The following is an 11778-nucleotide window of genomic DNA, read 5'->3' on the forward strand; positions in this document are numbered from 1 at the left end:
AACCGATAAACTCTTGATTTGGTGATTTCCTTGTGTTAATAGGACTAATTTGTCCTTTTCTTTTGTTCCCAATCCCATGTTTTATGTGATTATTTTTATTGCATTTGTGAATGTTTTTTTTAAAAAAGACCAAAGTAATTTTTAAACAATATTTGAGTGCTTTTTGAAATGTGGACACTGTCATCGCCTCATTTGCTATATGACAATGTGCATTGTTTGATATTTGTTCCTAGTAACGTAATTTTAATAAATTTATATATTTTCAAAAAAAAATTCCCTCTCTTTTTGATTACATCTCTGTTGTCCTATTCTCATCCTACTAGTGTGAAGTGATCTAAGTATATTGTTGTCAAGGAGGGTTTCTGGTGTGACTAAGGTCGTTTTGGTGCCCCTCTCCTTTGGCATAGGGGTCCCTCTCTTTTATTCAAATGAATGTCTGTATGTGTCTGTGTGTAGGTGTATAAGTGGCTGCATGGTTTTGTAAATAGCTATGAGTGTCTATATGGGTTATTGATTGGTTGTCTGAGTATCTGTATGGGTTCCTGAGTGTTTGTGTGGGTAGGGTGTGTGTGTCTATGCATAGATGTGTGAGTGGGTTATTCTATGGGTGCATGGTTTTAAGAGTGCATCTGTGATCAACTGTATGGTTGGGTGAGTGTATGTATGGGTGTGTTGGGGATTGAATGTATATCCCAGTGGTACATGTGTGACTAACTACATATGTGAAAGGCAGTATATATGCGTGTAAGAGTATATAAGTGGGTATATGTGAGTGTGTGTAATTGTGAGAGTGGCTGTATGGAGGAGTGTGTGCTTGTATCAATGATTGTATAAGAGCGTAAGAATGTGGTACTATTTTTATAAGTAAGTGAACTTGAGTGTGTTTAACTGTATAGGTGAGTAGATTGGACTGTTTAATTACTTGCACGACTGACTAGGTGTGTCAGTACCTCAATGGATGATTGGCGGTCTGTGAGTGTCTATATAGGTGTGTAAATGCATATGATAGTCTTGCACGGAGTGACTGCAAGTATGAGTGACTGTACAGGTGAGTGAGTGGAGGTGTATGTAGTCCTAAGAGTTAATGAGTGGGTATGTAGCTATTGGTATTGAAGTGTCTATGGTTTTGAGAATAGACGTCTGAAATTTTGAGTTGGTATATCAAAGGTTAAATTAGGGTGTGAGAAGATGCAGTAATTTATCACATGGATGATGTCATCAGTGATGTCATGAGTGATGTCACTGACCATGTCATGAGTGATTTAATATGTGACGTCATCAGCAGTGCATTGCGGGGGCGCGAGTTATAGTTAGCTCAACTAACTATAACAGGGGAATTTCTAGGGTTTTGTACGAGGGAAATGTCCAGCTAACTATGACACCCCTGAAACCTATGTTTTTTTCAGTGAATTTCCAAGGTTTTTTAAATGCCAATTCCCAACTATAACGCCCCTGAAACCTTTGGTTTTTTCAGTGAATTTCAAAGGTTTTTTAAATGCCAATTTCTAACTAGAACGTGCATGAAACCTATGGATTTTTCAGTGAATTTCAAAGGTTTTTAAAATGCTAATTCCTATCTATAACTTATCTCTGAATAGATCATGTTTAATGATTTTCATTGGATTCGTATATTTTTCAAATTCAGTGTGTCAATTTCATTATTTAAGTTTTTTTTAAAATACTTTATCACCATTTTTTAAACTTATTTTTTCAATTAATTCTTTTAAAAATTAAAAAATATTATTTGAACTTAATGGGTTTTTCAAACATATTTTTTTAACTACATGTTCAAAACTTTATTTTATATATATTTTTTCAATGTTTTTGGATCCGCGCACCCTAAGTGCACCGTTCTCGATCCATACGCGATAGCATCCGCGCATGGTGAGCGTTGGGTACGTGTTTAGTGCGCGATTGCAATGCGAACGGTACGTGACTCCCAGCCTATACGCGACCTGTTCGATGTATGTAACGCAACGTTTACGCGCTTCCGCTATGCGTCATCTACGTCTATGAAGCGGTAGGTGCGCGGATTTTTAGACTAAGTTTACACTTAGCTCTAACTTTTTTCAACCAAAAATGGCTTCAGGGCAGCAGGCATCACCTGCATCACCTCATACTTCTGAGGATGAATTTTTAGCGGAGGCACCACCCAAAGAACGTTTTTCTTCAGTGGTGTGGAAATTTTTTACTTTTCCCGAGGGGCAGAATAAGACCAATGCCACCTTGGTCACGTGCAAGATTTGCAAAAGAGTCCTATCGCGAGGGGATCCTAACAAGAAATACTCGTGCGGCACGGCAAGTATGATGAAGCACATGAGGACCCTTCATCCAAACAATCTTGCACGAGAAGACTGCCGACAGATGAGAAACACTCCTGCGCCATCCACTTCTTTGCAGCCGAGCACCTCAAGAGTGCATCCATCAGCCCAAACCTTGGACATCCGTCCTCAGTTTCAATTTTTAAAAGTGCTCTGCACTAAGTGCAATGCGACTTTGTGCTATGATGAGCAGTCGATCGATCTGATCTGCCGCCGGCAAGAAAGTCACATTTGCTAGTTTTTTTTTTTTTTTTTTATTGTTCCTTGAAGTTCATTGTTTGGTTTCTCCTGTTTTGTTTTTTTGCAGAAAAATGAAAAACTATTTAAAAATTGTTCAGTAAACTCAAAAAATTATGAAAGAAGAAAAAAAAAAGTTCTTGTAAGAACTAACTTTCCTGGTTTAAAAAAGAGCAAAATTTCTTTTAGTGTTATTTTAGATGAATGTATGTGTAGTATGTAATTGAATGAATGCATTAGTAGCGTATAGTGAATGTATAAGTGCAGAACTATGAGGAAGTGCTGCAGCATCACACAGTAACCTCTTTAACTGCAGTGTGCTGTAGTACTTCCGAAGCACAGGGATGCAACATATGTACATAAATATGTTGCAAAACTATGCTTCTGTCTGCACGGCTACTTAAACTGCAGCCATGTGGTGACAAAGGCACCCTTGCACCATAGTGCAAGGATATCTGTGTCATGTGCTGTTTGCTTTTCTACAGGAAGACACACCTTCCTGCACAAAAACAATGAGAAAATGCATTTTTCTCCTTCAATGTATGCTGAACATTTCAGCATGCATTGAAGATATAAAAATGTGGAGAAATTAAAACAATTCTCCTTGTTGTGCTTTCCTACACCAATTTTAGAATGGTACACCATTCACACACATATCGAGATTTATGATTTCTGATAAATCTAGACATGTGTCTTATTCTATGAGTATTAAGTGCAATCGTGCACAACAACACTTATAGAACACCCTTTCAACACAGTGGTCTGCATGATGAGGTTGTATTTACATGGAGTATAAAAAGTGCACAGAGTGCCTTTTCCTCTCTTTGTAAATATGAAAGAGTATCTTACACAAGAACTATGTTACAAAAAGTGACATATTTCCAGTTTTAAAATTCCTTGCGAATGATAAAAGGTAAGCACAGAGTTTTGTCTGCAAATATGTTCAAAGAAGAATTGAAATAATTGCGGTCCTTAAATAGCTAAAATAGGAAATATTATGAACCCCTCAAATCTCTTTTTTAGCAGGTCACATGATATCGGATTATGGTCAGATTTCAAAACTACAAAGGTATAAACAGTGTTTTTAGAAACATGTTTCAACTTTGTAGCTTCTTGCAGACCTCCTCATTCTGCATATTGAGACTTAGTTAAACTTACTTTCACAGTAATAGGAATGAAAAATGGTACACATTTCTTTCACATTTTCATTCCAATCTCAATTCATAAAAATTGCTTATTTTAAAATTTGGATCTGTGAAAGAAAAGGAAAAAAAAATTATAACATGTAGTAATACATTTTTTACAACACAGCATAATTTCCACAAAGTAATTTTTTTGCCTTTTTTGCTGTTCTCAGAATATATTAAATTTCACTAAAAATAGTTATTTCAATCGTACTCATCACTTAACAGCGGGCAAAAAAAAAACAATCTCAAAGATTGTTTAAAAAAAAAACATGCTATTCTCAAAAAAAAAAACAAGATACAAATCACAGATACATAAAATGCATACAGCTAACAAAATTTTATAAGTTTAACCTACAAAAACTGTAAATGTTGTCACCTTAAAATATTCACCGAATCTAAGGATGCATTTTTGGAGGATGCACCACGCCCACAACGTCACTACAGTGCAAGTGTTAAGGGAACTGCACACAATCTACATATTTCAGGACTGCACTTTTGTGTCAAAGCCTGACTCATTTAATCAAAGCATAAGCAAAAACTGCCTTCTAATGCTACTAAAACTTGACAACAAGACAGGTTTTAAAACAGTTATCTGTCAGCAAATACACGATGTTACCAAATGCTTCTCACAGTGGTTCCCGAATGCAACATACTCACTGTGATTCTAGACAAACACTATCCCTTGCACTATACCAAAACACATTTCTTCATCTAGAAGAAGTACTACATTTTAGTATAGATACATAATATAACTCATTTCACAAATTCATAAACAAAGACTGGTTTCTAATTCTACCAAAATATAAAAACAGCACAGTTATCTGTCTACAAACGCATCAAAAACACAAATGCTTATCACAGAATGGTTTCTACATGCACACAGTCAATAAAATTGTAGAGAAAAAAAGTACTCCCTACACTCTAGCAGGAGAAATACATTAGTCTGATTAAAATGAAAATAGTCTACATACATCCCACCTTTCAAGTTGTTTTGTAGATTAAAAAGTATATCGGTCACTCACCATATTTTCTTTTACAGAATCTCTGCACTATGCCCCTCTCAGCAAAAACAAAGAATGGAAAAGTTTCCCTTTCATTTTCCACACGTAAACATCAAATCACAATCCTTCACACACAAACTCAAAAGCAAACACACGTTTCTATTGGTTAAACATTTCAACCCTTTCCAACTGAAATACATTTCAACCCTTCCCCCAATCTGCCTTGTACCTGTTACTATAGATACAGCTCATGGAACACTGCACTGAGCACACAGGTCACAAGTTCAGCACACAATGTTGCTAAACAAGACAGGAAGTGTGCTTGACTTTTCAACATATCAGCTTATCATATATAATGTTCCTTACAATCTGTTTTTGTCAACCAATAAGAATCATACATTTAAAAAACAGAAATATACACCCTACCTTTCAGTGTAGAAAGTAGTCATACAACCAATGATTTCTTGTCTTTTTTAAAAAGAAAATTCCGTGGATCCGTGTACCCAACGCGAGAGAATCCGTGCACCCAACGCGATAGTATGCGCGCACCGTGCGCGCATTCCACCGTTTAAAAAAAAAAAATGGGACCCCAGGGGGTCCTTCTAGGACTCCCTAAGCACCTCTAGAGGGTCAAAGTATTTCCACTCTTCCCCCTTTATATGCTTTACACACTTATTCCCCTTGCTTCTTCAGCCTGTCTTCTACCGAGGCAGAAAATGGCCGCCAACAGTTCCTGGTTTCGAATGTAGAGATACTCGACAGCCAATTAGCATTCAGCGCGCGATCGGGTGGGTGCGTGCTCGGTTCGGGTAGGGTGGGCTTACGGTGCGGGTAGGGTCCGCTTACGGTGCGGGTAGGGTCCGCGGATCCTCCCCGGCCATAGATATTTATGTACTTTTTAATTCTAATTTTCTCAGGAACTACTAAACGGATTCACACCATTTATGCAAAAGGCACGAGTCTGAACTGAGGACTACCTCTTTGCCAAATTTGGTGTCATTCCGTTCAGCGGTTCGGGCTGTAGCTGCGACAACAGATCCTATGGGAAATTGCATGGGGAAAACGCGTTTTGGGACCCCCTTTTTTCTCAGACCCCGCTTGACAAATCACCACGAAACTTTCAGGGTAGGAGCGGAGCGGAGCTGGCCAAAAGTTTGGAAAATTTCGCGAGGATTCGTCAATCGGCGCCAGACTTATTATTATTATAGTTAGTTATCTGAACTAACTATAATGGGGGAATTTCATTGGTTTTTTACGAGTGAAATATCCACCTAACTATAACATGTGTGAAACCTATTGTTTTTTAAGTGTGTATATATATATATATCATTGCCGTTTCTTCCTGCTTCATGCCGCCAGTGATCAAGAGCTTAGGAAAGCTCGAAACGCATATTGCTTCAGGGAATGCGAGCAGTCCTGTGAATGCGCTGCCATTTGCGTGATGGTGTGCTTTTCCCCGATGTGTGTGGCAATCTCAAGTGGGCACCTTTGTTTTTGAATTCATAGCGGCTAGCCTGGCCACGAGATTGCCCCGACGCTTAGTGGATCCTGAGCACCCGTAACCACGAGTGCTTTGAGCGCAGAGGGGTGCCTCACACGCTTGGAGACTTGGCATTGAGGGATCATTACTGTTGCTGCCCAACGGAATATATTTGTTTTGAGGTGGGAAACGGCATCCACTTGGTTAATGAACTAAGTCATGATGGCAGTATATGGGACTACTATAACCAGCATGCCATTGTACACGCCCACTGGGGCGGGGACTTTATTTTGAATAAAATCAGCTGTTCTTACATTGCCGTTTCTTCCTGCTTCACGCCGCCAGTGATCAAGAGCTTAGGAAAGCTCGAAACGTGTATGGCTTCAGGGAATGCGAGCAGTCCTGTGAATGCGCTGCCACTTGCGTGATGGTGTGCTTTTCCCCGATGTGTGTGGCAATCTCAAGTGGGCACCTTTGTTTTTGAATTCATAGCGGCTAGCCTGGCCGCGAGATTGCCCCGACGCTTAGCGGAGAGAGACTTGGAAAGATGCTGAGCCTTTAAGCGGCGCTGCAGAGAAGGAAATGAAAAACCGGCAACTCCTCCTCTGAGGCCCATTGGGGCTTATTTATTTTGACAAAAAACATTGTATATCACACTGAACCCACTGTGGGATAATATGCTGCTCAAGAAAACACTACAGGTACCAGCATGCTTTAAACAAAACTCACCTTAGAGCCCACTAGGATGTATAAAGCATGCAGGCAATTGCGCCAATGAGCATTTCAGTGGATGGCAAATTTCTTCCTATGATTAAGGAGCTGTAAAGCCCCGAAACAGGTCAGAACTTGATTTCAATTTAAAACGCTGGTTTCCGTGTAATGAAGGATTTTCGAATCACTCTATTGCCGGCACGTCCTTGCCTGAGGGCGACTTTGTTGGAGATATATCCAAACTCTTCAACGGGTGCCTCTATTGTGAGATGTGGACTCACACAAATACTTTTCAACAATTAGCTCCCCAGGGAACCAGTCGGAGCACTCACGGACTGTTATCTTGACTTTATTACTCTGAAGACTTGTTTCGGCAGTCAGCCTTATTCATGTCCGTTCCTTTAACAAGAAAATTCAAAAATCACACTATTAGATACCAGTTAATTGATTTCACATGATGATATTTCATAAGCAGAGGACTCTCAGCTCTCCCATTGAGTGGCTTGTTGGTTTTCTGCCATTAGAGCATGTACCTTTCAACATAGTAGTGCCCACATCTTTCTTTGCACCTTAGTAGGCATGTTGGCTCTCAATTTGTGAAGCCACTATATGTATCAACCGTATCAAATAGTTCATTATTATCCTCTGGTAAGTGCAACACTTTCAAAGTATCAGTTTAAAAATGTCATCCTTGTTGTAGGGTGCTTTAGGTGTTGGGTTTTAAATCCAACACCTTCCCTACTGTTGCACAGACTGGAGTTGGAATAGTAAAATATACTGTTCCAAACTCCAGCGCCCCCTAGAGCAGTTTGTTGTAGTGAATTGCGTTGTAATGGTATGCGTGGTAACAACACGGTCGTTGTACTGACCACCTTGTAAAGGCATGTGTTGTAAACGCATGCGAAGTAACGTCATATATTCAGCCAGCTGTAAGGTACCTGGTACCTGCTATGAGAGAGGGCGTACATGGCAGCTGCACAAGATAATAAGGTGGGGAATAGGATCTTTTCAACTGCCGCTTTGTGATAAAAAGTTACGCTGTCGGCGTGCTCCCTGTGAGGAAGGTTAACCAGCGCAGTAGACTTCGTAACAGTGTTCAGACGTTTTTTCAAATGCTGCATGTGCTTTTAAACTTCTGCTTGTAATGACATGCGTGGTAAATGTGTGCTTGCTAGTTTGCGAGGTGAACTTTTTGATGTGACTAAATAAAAACGTGTACTAATGGTATGCATTGTAATATTTGAGTAGCAAAAACATGCGTGGTAAAACAATGCATTGCAATGGCATCAGGGGGAATTCGATTTGCTTGATGGACCTACAAGACTCCTACTTCTAAATCCCAGTTGTAAGAATCATTGAAACATTGCAGGATTTGAAAACCACAGTCCTACACAAAGCTCTGTTTTTGCTAAGAAATCAACCCGGCGCACTTTTAAAAAATGCATGATGGAGATAGCTGCACATCTCAGAAAGAAGAAGATTGGTCTATGCATCTGGCTATTTCAATCTCCATCTTTCTGAAAAGATATGATAACCGGGCCGTCAAACTTTGAAACTCTCCTACGCTACCCCCTTTTCCAGTAAAAGTATTACACTACTTAGGAGTTGCATGGAATGCACAAAGGAATTATTGTTTATTACATATGGAAGCAGTCTATGTATCCAACGTAAATATCAACTTCATACGGCTTTGTTCTCTGCCGCTAACTAAATGCTTAACTGCGTTGTTACTTTGCTTCTGGCATTTTCATTCCACCAAATGCTCACCATAGTACGAGACCAGTTTAGCAATGCTTCAACCCTCAGTGGCAGTGGAAAGTACACTAAGTGAAAAGGCCAAACCCAGGGGCAAAAATCACAACCATAAGATGGCTTGCGTGGTCAGTTTTTACCCTTCCCTGTTTTGTAAAATAGCCCACTCACTCATGTAGAGACTTTTGCCATTGGCCCAATATCTTTTGATTTAAAGGGCATAAATGGGAGTACTTTTTTGTGTGAAAACCAGGGATCTAAATCTTGCAGTGCTAGCCATTGTCTTGTGGCTAGGAAAGCCTCAGCGGGAACCACACGTGTCTAGCGCACTCTTCTCTGCTTTCCCCCTTTTCTGTTTACCTTTATCTTCATTAGGGAACCTTTTGTGTGTCCATTAGCAATACTCTGGGGGAAAATACTGATGAGTGCCCACCAAAAGGGGTCAGTCAGCAAGGTAGACGGGCAATCCAGTGCACCTTCCGTCTTTCCCCTTCGGCAGATCAAGCACTCCTTTTTTTGCTTCTATGACACACTTTCGTGTCACAGCGGGAGAAGGATAAAGCTCTGATTCACCATATCCCCATTCTGATTCTGTCTGTGCTCCCCCCCACACCTGAAGTGAACCTTCCAAAGATACTCTGCTGACCCTCAGAGCAAGCTGGTGCTCTCTTGTAAGTATCTGACACTCCAATTAGTGATCCTTTTCTGTTGCAGCCCGTTGTGCTCTGTGCACCCCTGACCAGCAAAGGAACATTCAGTACACAATACAGATTTCCAAATAGTCACTGGAGATGTGGGCCTTGCCGGAATTCCAAAGTAAATGTTTGCGCTAGAGTCTTGGAAGCTGTGCCCCCAATTTTGTTTTGAAACATTTTGTGGTTTGTTTTGTCATAGAAAAAAGTTTAAGCAACTGCAGTTTTCATATGCATGCCTTGATTTGTGGTTTATTTTAAAACACAATCTGCAATATTATTTAAAATATCTTGCTTGCTTTTTAAATTTGTTATAGAGCCCAAACTTTACAAAAAGTTATTGAATTAAATATATATATATTTATATTAGGTTTGAATATTTTTTTTTTCTTCTATAGGTGGATTCAAGAGCCATATCTGTTCTAGCAAAATGGCAGAATACATATAGCATCAAAGTTGTCTTACAAGAGCTCCGGCGTCTTATGATGTCTAAAGAAAACATGAAACTTCCTCAGCCACCCGAAGGACAATGTTACAGCAATTAAAAAAAAAAGAAAAGAAAGAAAAAAGCCCCACTTTCAGTTTTAAGCTGTTTTTCATTTTCCACAGTAGTACATTTTATAGGTACATCTTGTAGACCTCAGAGTATTGGAAAGGAGTTCCCATTCGACGGCAATTTATCTTGAGATACTGTAAACAATCTTGATTTTACATCTGAAATATAGGTTGTCCTATTACATAACTTTGCCATGTGTAATCACTGTCTGCATAGTTGAACTTCTGGTGTCAAGAAAAATCTATTTAAAATATTACTGTTGGGAACATTGTGGCACATAAAGCTCAACTGTGAAAACATAATGACAAACAATTTGCTGCAGTTTTTACATTCTTTTTCAATGGAGTTGAAGCTCAGGGCTATTTATTAGTCTACACACGTTTTCACTTCCAGTTTTACAGTAGACTATGTAGACTACTAAAGGGGATGTATTCTACCCTTAGTCATCCCTCCCTCTGTGCTGTCTCTAGTAAAGGCTGGATGTGCTTGTGGACTCTTAGTTTTTAATATTATGACTTTTTCTTCCACACAACCTTCAACCAAGGTGGAGATTGTATTTGTTCTTCATTATCCCGCCTCGCACAAGAAATTCAGGGTTGTCCCACTCTACCCAAAAGCTTACATTTTTTAATCATTTTTTCTCTTCACCAACCTGTGGAGACACATGCTGTGATTTCTCTTCCCATCCATTGTTAGTGTACATGTTTTAGAGTAATATTCTCACTTCACCTTTCATCTTTACTTCTTGAATAAAGTTGCCATTTTCTCAATGTCATTGTGCATCTACTTGAGGAAATGACCCCTTCCAATTCATAAATCAATGGCTTCTAACAGAGGTGGCCCTTGGTAAGAGCTGGATTTTGACACATTAAAACATTTCTCTTGCCCTAATCTGCTGATCCCTATACTTTTCAACAATTTGTTTAGCAAAGAACCAAATTCATGTGTTGTCGACATTCTAAATAAAGCACTCCAGAACAGCGAGGCGATTAATTCGCAATGTAATTTTTGACAGGAAAGGTTGTTTTCAATAAATTGCACTCTAACTTTGCCCTCTATAATTGTTTGTTTTCGTGGTAGAGACGTACTTTGTCTCCTAACAGTTTCCCATTTTCATTACAGAGCCGGCATTTAAGCTGCTGAATTTAGTTACAAAAATGTACATTGAAGGAGGTTGAAGGCTACAATCTAACTCTTTATTAGATCTGCTGTTTTGGACCATTGTATACTGAAATGTGGATGCTAAACTGAAGTGCATCCTACATTTTTTTTTGTTTGGGAAAAGTCAGTGTTTGTGTAAAGCCACTTCTTTTAAACCAGCAGTAGTCATATCAGTGGACATTTAGTATATTCCGTTTCACTTTTTTAGAAACACTCAAAATAGTTGGAAGGATGAAATATCCATTGTAATTAAACAGAACAGTATTCCATAAGCAGCCTTTTTATTGTATCAGACCATTGCCTGATTTTAATATAATAAAAAGTGTGCATTAATATTATAGGGGAGTTGATTTATTCATGTACATACTTTTGTTTAATCTTTTCATTGTAATTGCCAATGGAATTAGATTATATATATGTTCTTTTTTTTTCTGCAAGTATTGTAAAGGTCATAGCAACATATATAGAACCCCAGAAAATGGGGGGAGGGGGGGGGGATTGGAGCTTTAAAAATAAACTAACATGGGTATTTGAAAGTAAAGAAATAATAACTTGCTTGTAATCTGTAGTCTTTTTTGTAGATACTATTTCCACTTTAAATGAAATATATTTCTTTACATGCTCAAGATTTATTATAGGTTGGTTTACATTTATTTGCATCCTAATTTTATAGGGGTTAA

The 11778-nt window shown here is 38.8% G+C and overlaps 1 protein-coding gene across 2 annotated transcripts in view; it reads left to right on the forward strand.

The window, feature by feature from the left end:
- Nucleotides 1-11436, forward strand: part of UBE2V1 (ubiquitin conjugating enzyme E2 V1) — a 128488-nt gene extending 117052 nt beyond the window's left edge. For both annotated transcript variants that reach the window (XM_085619154.1, XM_085619153.1), the window contains exon 4: nucleotides 9780-11436. In XM_085619154.1, the coding sequence (XP_085475280.1) occupies nucleotides 9780-9926 (147 nt within the window). In that variant the 3' untranslated portion in view covers nucleotides 9927-11436. The remainder of the gene's footprint in view (nucleotides 1-9779) is intronic.
- Nucleotides 11437-11778: the final 342 nt, after the last annotated feature.

This window comes from Triturus cristatus, chromosome 7 (genome assembly GCF_964204655.1).
Source record: "Triturus cristatus chromosome 7, aTriCri1.1, whole genome shotgun sequence".
Classification (NCBI taxonomy): domain Eukaryota; kingdom Metazoa; phylum Chordata; class Amphibia; order Caudata; family Salamandridae; genus Triturus; species Triturus cristatus.